Below are 19,468 nucleotides of genomic sequence, written 5' to 3' on the forward strand. Positions count from 1 at the left end.
CAGGTGAGGAACTGCCCACATTCATGATTGTCCCGTGGCTAATGCTGCAGCTGCTGTGGCCCTCGTCATTTTAAAAAGAAGCGCGAGTCGGTTTTAAAGGGGGAGAAAGAAACATTCGGTGGAAAAAAAATGGAGAGAGAGAGAAAAAGGAAAGGAGAGGACGGAGGTTACCGGGAGCAGGAGAGGAAGCAGGCGGTGCGTGAGTGTGGTGAGCGCGATCGGCGCCGTGGACAGCTGCGTGGAAGCTGGGTGTTAGGCCGACACCCAGGTGTTTGTGTTGATGTCGCTCCCGCTGGCGATCAGGTAGCGGGAGTGACCAGGGAAGGCGACTGGCCGCAGAGAGGCCATTGAAAGGCAGCGGAAGTCGGGAGACTTGGTGGTGGGAATCCCCAACGTGAGCGACCTGGCCGTTGTGGGAAACCAAGTTCTCCGGGACTGGGATGAGTGCCATACCGGAGCCAGGGATCGGGAGGTCTCCAGTCTCGAATGTGTGATGTAGGAGGGCAGCTGCAGAGAGCGTCTTGCCTGCTGCGAAGCCCAAATGGGATAAGCAGGTGAGACGCTAACAGAGACGCTACCAGAAAAGCACCGGATTTGTTATTGTTTTAAGACTGCTTCCATAAGAAGATTTAACCTCTCGTTTTAAAGGATTGTCTTTTCTTATTGTTTTAACCTCCACGTTCTTTTATGGATTATTTATTTAATGAAGTTTGAAGAACTGCACTATTTATTTGAACACTTGTTTTATTGACTGTTTTAATAAAAGTACTGTTGCACTTTCTACCTTCCCCTTGCTCAGTAATTTGCCTCCATTGACTAGCTCACTCGGTTACATTATCGACGGTGTTGGGTTCAAGTGCTTCCAACAGCAAAGGGAGTGTGGAGCCAGAACCCACATCGTCACAGTGGGCAATTGAGGAAGGATGTATGGGACTGTATTAAAAGGCAAGCTGCAGTCAGCTTTAATTACACATTTTTATTAAATTGGACTGTGATGAACTTTAAAGGACTCTGACGACAATTGTGCAAACTGCATCTGCCTTTTTTTTTCTTTCTTCTGACCAATAACGACTCAAATATATTTGTGCATTTTTACTTTCTCGCATACAAAGTATAGGGAAAGTATTGTAATTGTTCAAAAAATTGATGTCGAAATTTTTAATGAATCCTGAGTCCATTTTTGGAATTATGAGTGTGTGTGTGTTTAAACACGATTACTTCAGTATGCTTTCACTTAGGTTAACCAAATTTTGCATACAAGTATTAGGTACAAAGCGTAGATTTCTATTAACGTTTGGGCTAAAGTGGTATTTTGCCTTTTATTCTTGAAGCTGCAGAGTCCGATTTATTTAACTTTTTCTTTCTTGCTTATCTAACTACTGCTGTAAGTACTTTCCTTATTGTTTTGTAAATAATTTATGGCACTCTTAGTTTAAAAAGATCAAACAATTTACATCCGAAGAGTAAAACAGCTTGGAGACAGCAAGGGTTTGCCCAGATTAAGTGTGAGGATCGAAGCTTTTAGGCAGAGCCGTCCATCACCAGGACAGCTACAGCCAATCATACATACTTAATGTTTGTAAGATCATGAGGACCAGAATCTCATGTGAAGTTCTTGACAAAAACAGAGACCAGCGAGCATGAGAGAGGAATGAAAAATCAAAACAGAGACCTCCTTTTTGGTTTTTCCTCGACAACAACGAGACCAGAAAGAAATAAAATGGAGACACTGCCTTTTGTCTCCTGCTTTTCGGATGTTTCTCCTGAGACCCCAAGTATTCTCACAAGGGTCTCTTCTTGAGTTTCAGTGATTTTTCTAATCTCCCCAAAACAACCCAAGTTACCCTACGTTCATTAATTGTTGTGCTTTTAAACCCACGCTCACATCAACATCATTATCATCACAAATGAGGTTCATCTTTAAAACTCAGCAGAGTCATGTGTATTTTGTCCATGAAAAAACGAACAAAAAAAAAAAACAAAACATAAAGGAAAGTAATTTTCAAAATATTGCAGGCGGACTGACAAAACAAGCAGGATGTAGATTTACCAGAAACGTACAAGCATTCCTTTTCTGTGTCCTTGGAGCCGTCCGTGCAGTAGAAGAACTTCCCCTTAAACAGCTGGACGGCGATGACGGCAAAGATGAACATGAAGAGCTTGTAGACGATGAGGATGTTGAAGACGTTCTTTAGTGAAGTCACAACGCAGTCAAATACGGCCTGCAAAGAGAAGGAGGGTGGGGGCGGTCAACATGAATTAAAGATGGTAACATGAAGGGAGCCAGGGGTTAGGGTATCTGTGAAATTGACGAAGACGGTGAAGAATGTGCTGAGGCCAAGAGAGTCAGAGTGAGGTCTCTGGACACTTCAATCATTAAATTGGAATTTCTCTCTTTGGCTTTCATGCTTTGGTGATTTTTATTGCTGATTATTTATAATGGGGCTCCTCAGGTAGACTTCTGCCTGACCCAGAAGTGCCTCCAGTGTGCAGTGCCAAGTTAGAAGGTGAAGCTAATGGATGTCATTTGCATCTCATTGTTAATTGGCAGCCGTTTAAGAGAACTTGGCGTAGTTAAAACAAAGCGTACGGCTGTTTATGACTAATGAAGCAGTTAAGGGTTGGAAATTTTAGCAACTGACAGAATAAAATATAAAAATGTTGTTTAAAAGCAAGAATTAGCACAACAACAAAGACTGTGGGCTCCTGTGAATCCTTATTTATATTTGGATCATCCGATAGCCATTTTCTGTCCTTATTTTTCTGTTGTCTTATGTGATTATTGTAATGGGCATTTTTGGAGCTGGACTCCTCGGGGTGAAGCATGTTTTCCGAGGCTGACCAGTGAAATTCTGATCAGGTTTTGTGGTATTTTGAGGTTTGGTCTTGATCTCCTGGTCCATTGTCTGGCCCTCACTGCATAACACAGTAAAACATTTGTTTAAGTACTGAAGAAAATTGGCATAATGGCACAGACCTGGCAGTGCAGTATACCTGAAATGAAGATGGGCCACAGTGAAGCTCCCTCAAGGTCCTCACTTTCAAAAGAGTCACAGCGGACTGAACCATAACCCATGTCATTATGAAGTTCCTTCTTAGGAAAGTCAATGGTGTGGACTTCCTTCACCTTCTGAGTCTAATGCATCACTTTTGGTGACTTCCTAAGTATTTTGCAAGAAAATTTGAAATTCATCTCTTACCTTCAGTTTTGGTAGTCGCTTTATGGTCTTGAGGGGCCTTAGGACTCTCAGGACACGGAGGGACTTGATGGTTTTGATGTCTCGGCCTTTGTTGGTCCTAGATTAGAGAGACAGATATTAAACAACATCATCAAACCTGAAAAGAATGAACACCTAAAACAGCACACAAGGGCACTCATTTGGAAGGAAGATGGCCTCACATTTCTTTAAACAACACCTAATTTAGTATGTAGAAGTCATTAAGCCGTGCCCGTTGACCATTTCTCATGCAAAAATAAATGTAAAGTTGTAAAACGTGTGCAAACAAATAGTCCACCACTCATCAAAACATTTGGAAAGAGTTCAGACAGCAGCCGTAACTTGAGCAACAGGTAGTTGATCCAGCGTTCAGGGCTCTCACAGGGATTTCAGAGTGCCGCTAGTTTCACCCCAAAGACTGTTCAGACTAATCTGTGCCGATGGGCATACAAACCTTACATAACATTCTAAATTCCACTTAATCGAGTTTGTGGTTGTAGGTGCCAGAGTCAGACTTGGCAGCATTTGAGGTCAGAGTGCCAGTCCTTAACACACCACACAGAAGTATACACTTACACGGGACAAAGTAGAAATTGTTAATTAAGCTCATCTCATTTTCTGAAACCACTTTTTCTGATGAAGGTCACGGCAGCAGCAAGCCAAGCAGGTCAGCCTAGACTTCACTGTCTACACATTCCAGCTATTCCTGGGAATCCCAAGCCAGCCAAAAGATGTAAACCCTCTGGTGAGCCCTTAGTCTGCTGCAGGGTATCCACCCAGTGGGACATGCCTGGGGCAACTCTAGGTTCTTATGACATAGCCAAACCACCTCATCTGGCACCTTGTGATCCAGGGAAGTAAATCTACCAGGAGGCTTTTCTGAATTGTTGAGCTTTCCACCCTATCACTGACTGTCAGGCCAGACGCCCTGCTAAGAAATCTCATTTCTGCTGCTTGTACTCGCAATCTCATTCTTAAAGTCATTACCCACAGCTCATGACCGTAGGTGAGGATGGGGATGGAGATCGACTGGTGAACTGAGAGTTTTGTCAAAAACAAAAAAGGTACTGGCTCAACAAACCAAAAGGAATTGATACAAGAAAACTCAGGAGAAGAAACCAGTCTTAACACTAGTAGAGTCTGGGCTCAGGCTGCCTGGGGTGAGGCAGGCTAAAGAAGACTCAAGTCTGATGTTGTGGGTCTTTTGGAGGCTTCACACCCATTTGCTAATTGAATGTGCCCTGAACCTTAATTCAGAGATGGCGTCAAATGACACAGGAGATGAAAGGAAGCTATGAAAAGGAGCAGGTGACCATGCAGAGGTGAAATAAAAGGATTACCCCATCACATTCCTAGCAGAAGGCCACAGCAACAGAATCCCAGGAAAGTCAGGAAAGAAACAGAAAGAGAAATTAACTTGAGAGGCTCAAGCAGACACCTTAGATAAAGAAGCAGCTGCTGTTTCTTCACAAAAGTACCATTTCAACCGGAGAGCCTGCAGAAGGAAAACCCCATCTTACAATCACACAACCTCTCACTCATTATTTTGGACTTTCCTCTTATTGCTTTTCCCAGTATTTCTGTTCATGCATTAGCGATTTGTAGAATCACTCATTGAGCAAATGATTAGGGCAATCCATACACCTGCTTATTCCTGTGGTGGCAGCATAATGTATAACATCACGCAGGTTAATGTGGTCTCAGTGATTTTGACTGTGGCATGATTGTTGGTGCTAGACGTTCTAGGTTGAGTATTTCTGTAACTGCTGATCTCCTTGTTTCAAAAAACATCCGGTGACCATCAGCTCTGCAGACAGAAACAGCCTGTTGATGAGAGAGCTCATTGGAGAATTTGCAGCCTGGTTCAAGCTGACACTCTGATGACCACTCTGTACCACCATAGTGACCAGAAAAGCATCTCAGAACGCACAACATGTCCGACCTTGAGGTGGATGAACTACAGCAGCAGAAGACCATGGCAGGTTCTACTCCAGCCAGCCAGGAACAGAAAAGGAAGGCTACAGTGGGCACATGCTCACCAAACGTGAACAGTGGAAGACGGGATAAATATGGCCTGGTCTGATGAATCTCGATTTCTGCTGTGATGGTAGGCAACCTACATCATGAACCCATGCACCCAACCTGCCTTATGTCAACAGTCCAGGTTAGTGTTTTAACCCTTAAACCGCCAAATATTTGGGGGTTAATGCACACCCGGATGCCAAATAATTTTTTGCTGCGCTTTTTAAGTAAACGTCACAATTCACAAAGAAAATGTGCAATTTTAATTGAAAAAACTGCTGCAACAATCTATTATGATATGTACGAGGGGCAACTGACGGCATTGATGAAATTCAGTAAATCACTGAGCCAACCGCGCCTGAACCGACTGCAAGCGAACACACAGAGGTAAGCGCGGACACTTGCAGGCTGCTGTAGTGCAGGGACAGTGATGAGCTGCAGTGCTGCTGGGGCCGGCAGTGGTCATGAGCTGGCTGCTCAATGAATCTACGGCACGGACTGATCAGCTCCGGCGTGCTGGCATATTGCTCTGCGAAGCGACTATAACCGGTGGCGGCGTTCAATGAATGTACGTCGCTGAATATACTCGGCTCCGGCGTGCTTCCAAATTGCTCTGGAAATCGACTTTAGCCGGTTGCGGCGTTCAACAAATGTACTGATTGTTATACTACAGTTTTCTTTATGTCACTATATCTGGACAATACTGTTATGAGTTTTACTCACATGTGCATGTTAAATTTGGCACACAGGGGCTCTGCAGTTAGAATTGCTAGCCAAGCATTGGATTAGATAGCCAAAGACAACTGGAGGCTTGTATAGTCAGCTTAAACACAGGATAGGGTGTTTCTGTCCTCTGTCAGCACAAAATCTTCTTTCCTTATTGGGAGAATGAGAACCGGCATGTAAGCACTATGATATTTCTGGAGTTCAGCCCTTGTTTGGAGACAGAGAAGACCAGCAAGTGAAGCAAGACATTATAAAAGGCTTGGACAACAGCCAGATCCTTGGAGGCTGAGTCGACAAAGTTTCAAAAAACCTCCCAGCGTGGGGACGAGAAAATGGCAGCCAGTGTTGATCGAGATTCCCACCTGGATAAAGTCTGTCCATATGCCTCCCGTCTGTAACCGCGTTAACCGTCAGTAAATGTAAGCTAAAAAGATATTTCTTCTCATGTGATTCTTGTACCGCCGTAATCACGATGGGAGGGATCTCGCCTTTTCTGGTATATTACTATATTGTTTAGTTACTTAATATGCCTCAATTTCAAAAGAACACATTTCCAAGGGAGCTAATGCCTCTTCAGGAAACACTGATAAAGAGAAAAAAAACATTATTAACTGTAATGATTTTAAGCAGTTTCTTCACAATACCAAGTACTGTATTTTGTATTAATCATGCTGCAGAGAGCTATATGATGCATTATTTCTATATGATTTGTTCTTCATTTAGGTAAAAAAGAATTAAGCTTGTGCACAGAATAAGGGACTAAAAACTTGCATTCTTTTATGAGAAAATGCTGACCTCGTGCTACGAACAGAACACCCTGTGATATTGTAACTCAGTGTGACAGTTTCTGAATTATTGCTTAAACTTATTTGAGTGCCCTGATAACCTCTTTATCTGAAAGAAGCAATGTACACCTTCCAATTCAGGGAGTCGCACACTATTATGATTTATGTATAACCTCAAGATCTGCGGTGGGCTGGCGCCCTGCCCAGGGTTTGTTTCCTGCCTTGTGCCCTGTGTTGGCTGGGATTGGCTCCAGCAGACCCCCATGACCCTGTAGTTAGGATATAGCAGCTTGGATGATGGATGGATGGATGTTTTTGTGCTGTGCAGGTGGTCTTTTTCCATTATTTGTGCTTCTTCTTAAGGTGACTCTTAGTGTCTTTGTAGCTTTGTACGATGTTACTGTACTTGCACTGACACGACCCCCAAATTGTAACCTCAGCCTCTTTTTATATTCTTGCATTATTTGCCATAACAATTCCTCTTAACGGTGGAAGTCCAAACAAAACAATCTGATCTTTTTTGGTTTTCATATTCGTCGTTGCTGTTCTCCGTGTGTAAATGGATGTTGTGTGTGTTTTTGGTTGTCTTAGTGTGGGTTGAGATAATTCGCACTTCCCGAGGTTCTCTCTGCGTGGAGTTTGAAGGTTCTCCCCGTGTCTGCGTGGGTTTCCTCCGGGTACTCCAGTTTCCTCCCACAGTCCAAAGACATGCAGGTTAGGTGCATTGGCGATTCCAAGTTGTCCCTAGTGTGTGTGCGCCCTGCGGTGGGCTGGCACCCTGCCCGGGGTTTGTTTCCCGCCTTGCGCCCTGTGTTGGCTGGGATTGGCTCCAGCAGACCCCCGTGACCCTGTAGTTAGGATATATCGAGTTGGATAATGGATGGATATAACCTCAAGATGAACTTTTTTCTTCTTTTTTTTGTTATTGTCAACAAACTTGAGTTTTAAAAGGAAGTTTCTCCTACCTGCTAGCAGCCCGTCTGATCTGACTGTCAGTGAAAGGCTGCTGCGTGTGGCAAATTGAGCTGGCAGGTGGAGGCAGCCTCTCTGACTCACCAAGAATAAAGAAATTGCTTTTTACTTTAAATTGGAGTTCATCTCCCGTTGTTTTCGACTTCAGCGACCACAGTGCTTTGCCGAATATACTCGGCTCCAGCGTGCTGGCACATTGCATTGGGAAGCAACTATAGCCGGTTCCGGCAATTTAAGGGTCAATGGTGTGCGGAATGCTTTCTTGGTACACATTAGGATTATTAATACCAATCAATTATTACTTGAATCTATTTGAGTATTTTTGCTGACCATGTCCATCCCTTCATGGCCACAAAAAACCCATCTTCTAATGGCTACTTCCAGCATGATAGTGCACCACGTCACAGTGCAAACTGGTTTATCATAAATATGAACATGACCATGAGTTCAGTGTTCTTCAGTGGTGTTCCCGGTCACCAGATCTGAATCCAATAAAGCAACTTTGTGATGTGTTAGAAGGGGATATTTGCAGTAAGAAGGTGCAGATAAGAAATCAGCAGGAGTTGTGCAATAAAATCAAGTCAACATGGACCAGAATTTCAAAGAAATGTTTCCAGCATCTTGCGGAATCCATGACATGAAGAATTAGGACTCTTTAGAGAGTGTCACGCACGAGCGCATCGGGAGCAGTTGAAGGACCGGACGCGCAGAGCAATGAGACCGTCGGGGGACGAAAACAGTGTACTAACATCTCTCTCCCTTTCTCCCTCATGAAAAGACGAAGCAACGCCGCCATAAAACCGCCCGGAGTAAACGACAGTGTCCACTTCCGGGTTCCTTTCTTCCCTCTGGTCCCCCAAAGATGACGTCACACTCCCATCCACCACCACGTCTACCCAGCAGCCATCACGCTTAATTTCCAGTTCTGCCCTTTATATTGTCCCTCCAAATCCACCATCTTTGTCTTTTGTTACCTCATGCAATTTCTTTGTTTTGAGAAGAAGACCTGTGGTTTTTTATCATTTTGTTACAGTATACGGGGCATCAAAACCCCAAACCTTCATACGAGTTGGTTCGTTACTTCACAAGAGCAAAAGCGGTCCTAAGAATTTGCTCAGTGAGTTTACTCAGGTGCTCATTTTCACTCTTTTACTCATTCCAAGTATCACCACTTCATTTTTGTCATCAGAAAAGCTTCAAGTTCATTAGAAAATGAGCCGTTTTGAAGTCAAAATTAAATCTGAATGTGAAATTAAAGAAAGAAGAATACCACTTACGCTAGTGCAAAGGCAATCAATGCTCCCACCACGACAATGAAGTCCAGGATATTCCAAAGGTCTCGGAAGTATGACCCTTCATGAAGGATCAGGCCCTGATCAATCATCTGAAATAAGCAAAAAGAGAGTTGTCGTGCTAATACAGTGACATCAGATGAGGAGAAAAGTCCGCTGAAGCTCAGAAATGGAACTGGGTGGTCAGTCACGCAGTTAAGGGTATCAGTGACCATTTTGGGTCTCTTCAGATTGACTATCTTCAGAGTGTAAATACACAAACACTGAATGGTGATAGTTTGGTATAAAACTGCAAACGTACCAAAGCACCCGTTACACCCAAGAAAACACCCCATAGGAATGAAAATTTCAAACAGGGATCTCCTTCACATCTTTTTGGTTTCTGTCTGACAAAGATTAGATCAGAAAGAAATAAAATGGAGACATTTTTTTTCTCCAGTTTCTCAGATTTTTTTTTCCCGGAGAAAAAATACCCCCATGGTTTCACAAGGGTCTCCTCTTGAGTTTCTGGAGGTGCAAGAGAGAGAAAGGAGGACCAGAGAAGTGTGTGAGGGCTGTCCAGGATATGTAAAGGGAAGTGAAGACGTGGGCTTGTGTAACAAACGAGATTCTAGCTTGAGGAGGTCTGCACCAGGGATCTTCTTGTAGTTCTTACCTCTTTGATCTGGTTATGGATGTGTTGAGTCAGAGGATTGAAGACCAATCCTCCTGGTGCAGGCTTTGTGCTAATGTGTTGTGTAGCACCAGAGAGGATAAAGAGGAGAATGGAGAAGGACTTTGGAAGATAGAGGATTGAAGATAAATAGGAAGAAGATGATCAGGACTCAGCAGTTACCCTGCAAAGAGAGCTACTGAAAAGAGTAGAGAAGTTTAAATATCAAGGATCAGTGGTAGCCCAAGATGGAAAATTAGATGCAGAGATAGAGTGCAGTATGGACAGAACAATTGGAAGAAGGTATCAGGAGTTTTGTGTGATCAAAGAATCAAGGTGAAGGCTAAAGGGAAGTAAGACCAGCAATGGTGCCTGGAGCTGAGACATGGAAAATAAAGGGAAAAAAACATGGATATGGTATAAATGAGAATGTTGACATGGATGGGTGTAGTTACAAAAAAAGAACAAAATAAGAAAGACAATCAGAGGTACAACAAAGTGGGAACAACATTGAAGTAAAGGGCAGGAAAGTAGGCAGAAGAGGGATGGCCACATGGCAAGGCCAGGCGATGAATATGTGGGCAAAAGAGAGATGGGAATGGAAGTGCAGGGGAAGAGAAAATGAAGGAGGCCAAAACGGAGGTAGATGTATAAAGTAAGTGAAGATTTGGAGAAAGCGGGCTTGACTGGCAAGGAGGTGCAGGAGTGAGGGCATGAAGAATGTCAATCAAGAACACCGATGCCACACAGAAGTGGGAAAAGATGAAGAAGCTTTAGGATTTGTCATAATTATTACCTTAGAATGTTTTTGTGCGGGTGGCACGGTGGGTATCGCTGCTGCCTCGCAGTTAGGAGACCCGGTTCACTTCCCAGGTCCTCCCTGCGTGGAGTCTGCATGTCCTCCCCGTGTCTGTGTGGGTTTCCTCCCACAGTCCAAAGACATGCAGGTTAGGTGCCTTGGCAATCCTAAATTGTCCCAAGTGTGTGCTTGGTGTGTGGGTGTGTGCACCCTGCGGTAGGCTGGCACCCTGCCCGGGGGTTTGTTTCCTGCCTTGTGCCCTGTGTTGGCTGATATTGGCTCCGGTAGACCCCCATGACCCTGTAGTTAGGATATAGCAGCTTGGATGATGGATGGATGGATGTTTTTGTGCTGTGCAGGTGGTCTTTTTCCATTATTTGTGCTTCTTCTTAAAGTGACTCTTAGTGTCTTTGTAGCTTTGTACGATGTTACTGTACTTTCACTGACACGACCCCCAAATTGTAACCTCAGCCTCTTTTTATATTCTTGCATTATTTGCAATAACAATTCCTCTTAACGGTGGAAGTCCAAACAAAACAATCTGATCTTTTCTGGTTTTCATATTCGTCGTTGCTGTTCTCTGTGTGTAAATGGATGTTGTGTGTGTTTTTGGTTGTTTTAGTGTGGGTTGAGATAATTCGCACTTCACGGGTTCTCTCTGTGTGGAGTTTGCATGTTCTCCCCGTGTCTGTGTGGGTTTCCTCCCACAGTCCAAAGACATGCAGGTTAGGTGCATTGGCGATTCCAAGTTGTCCCTAGTGTGTGTGCGCCCTGCGGTGGGCTGGCACCCTGCCCGGGGTTTGTTTCTCGCCTTGCGCCCTGTGTTGGCTGGGATTGGCTCCAGCAGACCCCTGTGACCCTGTAGTTAGGATATATCGAGTTGGATAATGGATGGATATAACCTCAAGATTAACTTTTTTCTTCTTTTTTTTTGTTATTGTCAACAAACTTGAGTTTTAAAAGGAAGTTTCTCCTACCTGCTAGCAGCCCGTCTGATCTGACTGTCAGTGAAAGGCTGCTGCGTGTGGCAAATTGAGCTGGCAGGTGGAGGCAGCCTCTCTGACTCACCAAGAATAAAGAAATTGCTTTTTACTTTAAATTGGAGTTCATCTCCCGTTGTTTTCGACTTCAGCGACCACAGTGTAGTTAGGATATAATGGGTTGGATAATGGATTGAGGCGGCACGGTGGCGCAGTGGTAGCGCTGCTGCCTCGCAGTTAGGAGACCGGGGTTCGCTTCCCGGGTCCTCCCTGCGTGGAGTTTGCATGTTCTCCCTGTGTCTGCGTGGGTTTCCTCCGGGCGCTCCGGTTTCCTCCCACAATCCAAAGACATGCAGGTTAGGTGGATTGGCGATTCTAGATTGGCCCTAGTGTGTGCTTGGTGTGTGGGTGTGTTTGTGTGTGTCCTGCGGTGGGTTGGCACCCTGCCCAGGATTGGTTCCTGCCTTGTGCCCTGTGTTGGCTGGGATTGGCTCCGGCAGACCCCCGTGACCCTGTATTCGGATTCAGTGGTTTAGAAAATGGATGGATGGATGGAGATAATTTTGTAAACAATATAAAAAAGATCATTTTGTATTTAAAAATGCCATATTTAAATAAAAAATGAGTAGTGTGGACATAGCCTTAATGAGCTTCACGGCCTCCTCTCGTTTGTAAAACATATCTTGAATTTGTTAACTAAATGAAAAGTCAAAAAATGTAAGTAATATAGTAAAAAAAATGTATGGAAGGAAAAGAACATTTGAATCTCTGGTGAGGTGACCATTGTGAGCAGTTCAGGTGACTGCAACTGACAAGACGTAGCAGCATTAGAGGCCGGGTAGAGAAGAGCATCTCCGGACTGAAGCGACCCGTCCAGCTCTGGGGTTTTTTTAGTCTTGACAAACACGACGAAAATTCATGTTTCCGAAATTCTCAATGCCATCAGGAAGGCTGATCTTTCAGCTTTCTTAAAAAGTGAAGGACTCAGCTCCAGAGCACCAGAGAAACATCTACACAGAAAGGACGGAGGACTTTTGCAACACAAAAAAGAGTCATGCAAACTAAACAAGCGTTCTTCTTTCTTTTGTATGGCATGTTACAGTATTTTCTTATGCAACTTTAATGAAACATGACAACATTCTTCATAGTTATTTAAAATATTTAATCTCAATTAGGCCTTTTTAACTTTTGCGGACCATCATGCTCAAGATGTATTTAAAACTCAACAGGCTTACCTTAATGATCATTTCAAATGTGAAGACCCCAGTGAAAACATAATCAAAGTAGCGTAGTACCTGAGTGGGAGATGATAAAAGTTATTTTTACATCCTGTTGTTTGTGCCTAATCATAACCACTTTGAACCCAAAATGTTAGAGACAGGATATAATTCTGCATTCAGTAACATAAAACCCTGCTGGTGGATCCAAAAGTACTGGCAGAACTTTACAAGTGGACATCACATGGAAACAGGTGACCAGTCTTAGAAAGAATGATGGCGTTATTGTTGTGTTGTAATAGCACACTCACTCACACACAATCCATCAGTGGAGTCGTTTTGTGTAATCCACCTCTAGCAGATATCAGACCACCAGATCAGCAAGAAGGGGTATGTGATAGGCATAGTATTGTGCTGCTGCGCCGTCTGTGCAAACCCCACTTCTGATACCACATGTCAAGAACTGGGTTTCACGTTGCACAAATGAAAATGAGTCCTCGTTAAAAGCATGTCTTATTCAGAGTTGTAGGAACAAATTTAAAGTATTAAAGTATTGAGCAGGGTCTGGTCTTCACCAGGAATTGTGCTTGGAGTTTTGCCCAAAGAGTTCAATCTTTGTCTCCTCAGACCAAAAGCCTTTTTTCCTCAGCTCCCAGAATCCATTGCATTCTTTTAAGTCTTTAACTCAAGAGTGGCTTCCATCTAGTAACAGCTGTTTGATGGAGTGCTGCTGAGATGGTTGTCCTTCTAACAGGTTCTGCCATCTCAGCAAGGACCTCTGAAGCTCTGGTAGAGTGACCTTTGGATTTGTGGTAACCTCCCTGACCAAAGTCCTTCTTGCCCGGTTACTTAGTTTTCCTGGATGGCCAATTCTGGGAAGTCCTGCTACTTCCAAACATTTTCCGTTTCACAGTTATAGAAACACACCTTGAGGAGTCATAAACACTCATGATACCAATGGTCCCAAACATGATGGTGCCCTGAAATGGGGGGACCATGAGGAAGATTTGTTATGTGACGGAAGTGTATGCAAACCTCATCTGAATTGTTTGATTTGTAATTTTTAACTGTGGACAGAGGGTTAAATCAAGGACAAAAATGTGTCTTTGTTTCAAACGTTATGGAGGGCCCTGTATTATATATACACTCACCGGCCACATTATTAGGTACACCTGGTCAACTGCTTCGTAACACAAATATCTAATCAGCCAATCACATGGCAGCAGCTCAATGCATTTCGGCATGTAGACCTTGTCAAGACAACCTGCTGAAGTTCAAACCGAGCATCAGAATGTGACTGAAGTGACTCTAAACGTGGCATGGCACTTGGTACCGGATGGGCTGCTCTGAGTATTTCAGAAACTGCTGATCTACTGGGATTTTCACGCATAACCATCTCTAGGGTTTACAGAGAATGGTCCAAAAAAGGAGAAAATATCCAGTTAGCGGCAGTTCTCTGGGCCTTATTGATACCAGAGGTCAGAGCAGAATGGCAGACTGGTTTGAGCTGATAGAAAGGCAACAGTAACTCAAATAAGCACTCATTATAACCGAGATATGCAGAAGGAGCATCTCTGACTGTGCAGCATGTCAAACCTTGGAAGCAGGTGGGCTACAGCAGCAGGAGACCACCCCGGGTGACACTCCTGTCAGCTAAGAACAGGCACCTGAGGGTACAATTCACATGGGCTCACCAAAATTAGACAATAGAAGATTGGAAGAACATTGGCTGGACTGATGAGTCTCAGTTTCTGCTGTGACATTCGGATGGTACAGTATGGTCAATAGCAGGAAAGCAGGGATCTGTCCTGCCTTGTATCAACGGTTCAGGCTGGTGGTGGTGTAATGGTGGCCCCTTAGTACCAATAGAGCACTGTTTAAATGCCACAGCCTACCCGAGTACTGCCGCTGACCATGTCCATCCCTTTATGACTGCAGTGTCCCCATTTTCTAATGGCCACTTCCAGCAGGTTAACGTGCCGTGTCACAAAGCTCAACTCATCTCATACTGGTTTCTTGGACATGACGGTGAGCTCACTGGACTCAATTGGCCTCCACAGTCACCAGATCTCGGTCCTGTAGAGCACCCTTGGGATGTGGTGGAACGGGAGAGTCGCATCATAGATGTGCACAAGAAAAATCTGCAGCAACTGCGTGATGCTATCATGTCAATATGGACCAAAATATCTGAGGAATGTTTATAGCACTTTCTTGAATCCAAGCCACAAAGAATTATGGGACTTCTGAAGGCAAGAGGGGGTCCAAACCAATACTAGCAAGGTGTACCTAATAAAGTGTCCCGTGAGTGTATATAATATTTGTATGAACTGAATACAGTATAAGGTGTACACATTGATTAGCACAACTTCCTTTTTGGAAATGTGTTGAAAATCTCTCCTTTTTGGAAGCTCTCCCACCTCACAGCTTTTGGAGAGGGGTTTTGAATCAAGACCCTGGGGTGATGGCCTAACTTCATGCCCTTGACTGATGTTCTCCGTTGAATCTAATGTCATTCCACTTCCCACAGACTGCTGCACTGGCGTCACTAAATCGAGCCGGTGTGAGTGAGTTTGGGTGTGCAGGTGCTACGTGACCCTCACTATTGTCAGGGATGCCAGGGGCAACGACCCAGCCGGGACGCCGTGAGGGACCGGAAGAGGGTCAAAGCCCACCCTGGATCACGTGTGGGCCGCCTTCCTGGTTGCTCTGGGGGCAACGGGTACAGGGCATGGAAGCTCCACCCTGTAGGGGCCCGTGGTCACCGCCAGCCGGCGCCCCAATGCCTTGTGTCCTGGTGTGGTGGAAGTGCTGGGGGGAAGATTTAGGATGGCACCCGGAGAGCTGCCGGGAGGACAGCCGGCACTTCCGCCACGCTGGGGCGTGGCCAAGGGAGGAATGCCGGGAACACCTGGGGCTCATCCGGGAACTGGATAAAATTCATTGGCTGGAGTCGGGTGGAAGAAGGACGAGGCAAGAAAGGAGAGTGGAGGCGGCCCGAAAGAAAGGCATTGAGTGGCCAGGACTGTGTTGGAGTTTGTGCACTTTGAACTGGGTCTGAGTGACCGTATTATTGTACATATTTGTAAAATAAACGTGTGGTGGTTTGAAAACAACATGTCCGCCTGTCTGTGTCCGGGTCGGCTCCACACTATGTTCAATTCTAAAGTTGGATGAAGTGGATTCAAATGATGGATGGGAGGTTAGGATGGGTCTGCAACCACATAACAGTCACTTGTAGAATCAGCTAGCGTTGATTTTTGGTCAGAAGTGTAAACCGTTTCCTATTCACAATTTTATGTTACTTTTCTTTGCTATCACCAAACCTGTGATGAGATGATGAAAAGAGACATCACCATCCTGACGTCGTACATCTTTGTTCACTTGTACAGAGAAACATTTAGCTTGTGATTGAAATTCAAGCACCGGGAGAAACCAGACATAGAAATTTTCTTTCTTTTAGTCACTGGTCTCTTAACAAGACAGCAGGTGCCATCCCAAGGGAGACCGTTGCAGGTCACAGGTGTAAAAGGACTTTTCCTGAATATTTAATTTCAAAGACAGGTAAATACCATTGGGCAGAACAGCTGGCAAACGAGAAGCTTGTTAAAAATTCATACGTGTGCAAACAATAAATCTGCCTTTCCTAAATTAGCGCAGTGCATGTGTGCGTATGTGCACACACGTGTTCATGGGTGGCACCGTCAGGAAACTCAATACCAGGGTGCTAACACTGGGGTTCAGTGGGTACAAGCAGGATGACGGTTGTCTCACTTTGTTCCAGTCTGAGTTGGTGGCCACCGGGTCCTCTGCTGCTAGCGCTATGCTGCTCGCCGCAATCACCAGCAGGATGCACATCTCAAAGTAGCGCAGATTCACCACATAATGGCAGGCTCTTCTGATTCTGTGGGAACAAAGAAATGAGACCAATCACTGCCTGCGTGGCAGAGCCTGGCAGCTGGGCAGGCAGGGATTTTGGGCACGTCCACACTCTTTCTGTTTTAAGGTAACACAAGCGAGTATCATCTATTGGTGCACTGCACTTGTTTTTATACCCTCTTGTCACTGATGCATAAAGGTGTGCCGGTCAGGAAGGTTCACCTCTGCTAAGCTGAGGTTTTATTTCACTGAATTTCTGTTCAATTTCATTAAGAAGGGTGGGTTTGGGACAGCTGCCAGCCAAATCTCTCCAGTAAAACCTGTCGGCATGGATCAGCCCGTCTGGGCGACTCAGGACCAGCACAACACTAGCAGATGAAAAACACTGCCTACAATAAATACAGCAGACATGTCTGACTGACAGATCAATGTGCTACAGCTTGCCCACGGGCAGGGACTGACCATGAAGGCCAGCAGCTTTTAAGCCTGGTGAGGATCTGCACCAGCACTCCCCACTGTGGAGAGATAGTCACTGAAAACATAGCAGTAGGACGGCAGACACTCTAGGTATCATACAGACACATGGCATCTGCAACATCACACTGTTTTATGAGTGAGACGAAGAGGTTCAAGCCTACACCTTCCATGATGAAGACCTTCAATGTCCTGAAGGTTTAACTTGGAAACTTTGTGTGTTCTGGAAAAAGAGAACAACTGGCCAAAAACGTTCATATAGATTATAATACATGAATCCATGTCCGCATGCATCTCTGTGGCTACAGAGCTACCTATTATCTATCTGTTATATAGTGCCTTTCACATCCATCTATCTATTTATTGTGCCTTTCATATCTATCTATCTCTCTGTCTATTATATAGTGCCTTTCACATCCATCTGTTATATAGTGCCTTTCACATCTATCTATCTATCTATCTATCTAACTATCAATCATATAGTGCCTTCCATCTATCTATTTATTATACAGTGCCTTTCACATCCATCTGCCTATCTAGTATATAGTGCCTTTCACACCTATCTCTTATATAGTGCCTTTCCTATCTATCTACCTACTATATAGTGCCTTTCACATCTGTCATATTTGGCACCTTTCTTCTCAGTCTGTCGCTTTAATGGAAGGACAGGGTTTTGCGGGTGGAGCTTACGGATTCGTAGTGCTGAACAGGAACATGCTCTGATTTGCTGTCGACTTCGGCCCGCTCAGACCCTCCTCTTGCTTTGTGTCACTGGAAGCTTCCGTGTTCTTGCTGTTGGCTAGAAGCAGACAAGACCAATTGTTTAGCGCGAGTCATTGGAGGGTCCGTCATTGCACAGTGCTGCCTCCCTCCCACTCGCCCACCCGCTCCCCAACACCCCTGAGTTTTAGGGTTTGCTGGTAGTAATGTTATGTAATGTTTAAGAGTTCAAATTAAAAGAAAAAGGGACCCCCCCCCCATCCCAACTTAACATTTACAGGCTCACACTCCCCATTTTACGTTTCTGTGTATTGATTATTGTCAATGGCAGAGACATGGCATCACTTATTTCAGCACAGCAGCACCACAAACTGAGCTTCTGGCCATGGCTGGCCACGTCTTTACAGGCTCTAGGGGTTACAGTAAGGCGGCGTTTTAAAAAGTTGCTATGCTCTCTAGGAGATGCATGAAGCAACATACAAACCACGCAAACGGCTCTTCTGCCTCTCACATCCAGCCCAGATGTGAAGGACACCTGCTCATGTGGCTTTTTGTTCTTCATGGCTATGACTCCATTGTGACAGTCTGTCCATTCTCTTTCTCCACCATTCATCCTGAGGTTTCCCATCCGGTGGTGGTGTACAGTAAATCAATGATAAAAGGAAGATGGATTACTTCAAGTAGCAGGGCTGTCAGATTTCTGTGAATGTGATCTTCACCGTACAGGTCAAAAACCTTTCCCTTCCATTGCTTGCAGTATTTTGGTCATGCGTTTCAATCCAAATCTCACTAGTGGCAGCTGGGGTCTACTGGTCTAGGTGACGGTGGCCTTGTTAGGTCTTCAAATTCGTTCTGTCCTGTGGCTCCCTTTGGCTAATCTTCAGTTGTCTTGATAAAAGTGCAGGATGTACTTGACATGAACCGGCACTGTGAACGAGGATGAGGATGGTCGTTTCCACAAGCTCTTTGGTCTGAGGCTGTTAAGGAAGAGTGGAGTTAAAACTGGATGTCACTTCTGTTCTTAGAGATATATGGAGAAAATCTCACTCATCTTTTGGACTTCTTACACTCGGGTCTGTTTCTCTGATGCCACTTGCAGACTGCCTGACATCTTCCTCATTGTGGACCAGACGTGTTGTCCTATCCCTTTAAGTAAGCAGTGGCCTGGCCGACCTCTTCTCCTTGGGCGTATCCTCATTTTCCTCGCTGGACACTTCTGACCCCTCGTTATTTCGTTGGTCAGGTTCTTGTATTCTTGAGTTATGATGAGTTATGTTTGGTGTCTCAGTGACTTCCAAGTTGCGAGAGCCTTCTTTTCCGAGGTTCCCATTCTTCTTTTTCATCTGAATTGCCAATGGCCTGCTCCCTTGGACCGAGTCTGGATGCTCTTCCCTAATTTGACTTAACTTGGTGTGAATAAGAACATAAGAAAGTAATATGAATAAAAGTGTGCCATGCTATGCAGTGAAGGGGCGATGATGATGGTGATGGTTATGAAATGTATTGAGGATAGCACATTGCCCAATTTCTTCAACCCCCATGGCACTCTGACTTAGTGCACTTAGTACCCATCCCATGGCTCTCTAGTCTAGTGCACTGCCTATTCACTTCTACCCACATGGCACCCAACCCTGGTGGCACACTGATTTAGTTCAGTGTCCATTCATGTCTATCCCCATAACACTTTAACTTAGAACACATCCCGGTCACCTAAACCCTGGCAATGGCACAGAGT

At 44.7% G+C, this 19,468-nt stretch overlaps 1 protein-coding gene across 11 annotated transcripts in view; it reads right to left on the reverse strand.

Moving 5' to 3' along the window:
- LOC120537999 (voltage-dependent R-type calcium channel subunit alpha-1E) overlaps positions 1 to 19,468 on the reverse strand; it is a 368,732-nt gene that overhangs the window by 78,667 nt on the left and 270,597 nt on the right. For 7 of the 11 annotated variants that reach the window (XM_039767331.1, XM_039767330.1, XM_039767328.1 and 4 more), the window contains exons 23-29: positions 17,704 to 17,812; positions 16,435 to 16,564; positions 12,682 to 12,741; positions 9,001 to 9,107; positions 4,559 to 4,570; positions 3,201 to 3,297; positions 2,062 to 2,222 (exon numbers count right to left, since the gene is read on the reverse strand). In XM_039767331.1, coding sequence (XP_039623265.1) covers positions 2,062 to 2,222; positions 3,201 to 3,297; positions 4,559 to 4,570; positions 9,001 to 9,107; positions 12,682 to 12,741; positions 16,435 to 16,564; positions 17,704 to 17,812 — 676 coding nt within the window. The remainder of the gene's footprint in view (positions 1 to 2,061; positions 2,223 to 3,200; positions 3,298 to 4,558; positions 4,571 to 9,000; positions 9,108 to 12,681; positions 12,742 to 16,434; positions 16,565 to 17,703; positions 17,813 to 19,468) is intronic. The other 4 variants (XM_039767338.1, XM_039767337.1, XM_039767332.1 and 1 more) reach the window with 1 other exon arrangement.

This window comes from Polypterus senegalus, chromosome 10, assembly GCF_016835505.1.
Source record: "Polypterus senegalus isolate Bchr_013 chromosome 10, ASM1683550v1, whole genome shotgun sequence".
Taxonomy (NCBI): domain Eukaryota; kingdom Metazoa; phylum Chordata; class Cladistia; order Polypteriformes; family Polypteridae; genus Polypterus; species Polypterus senegalus.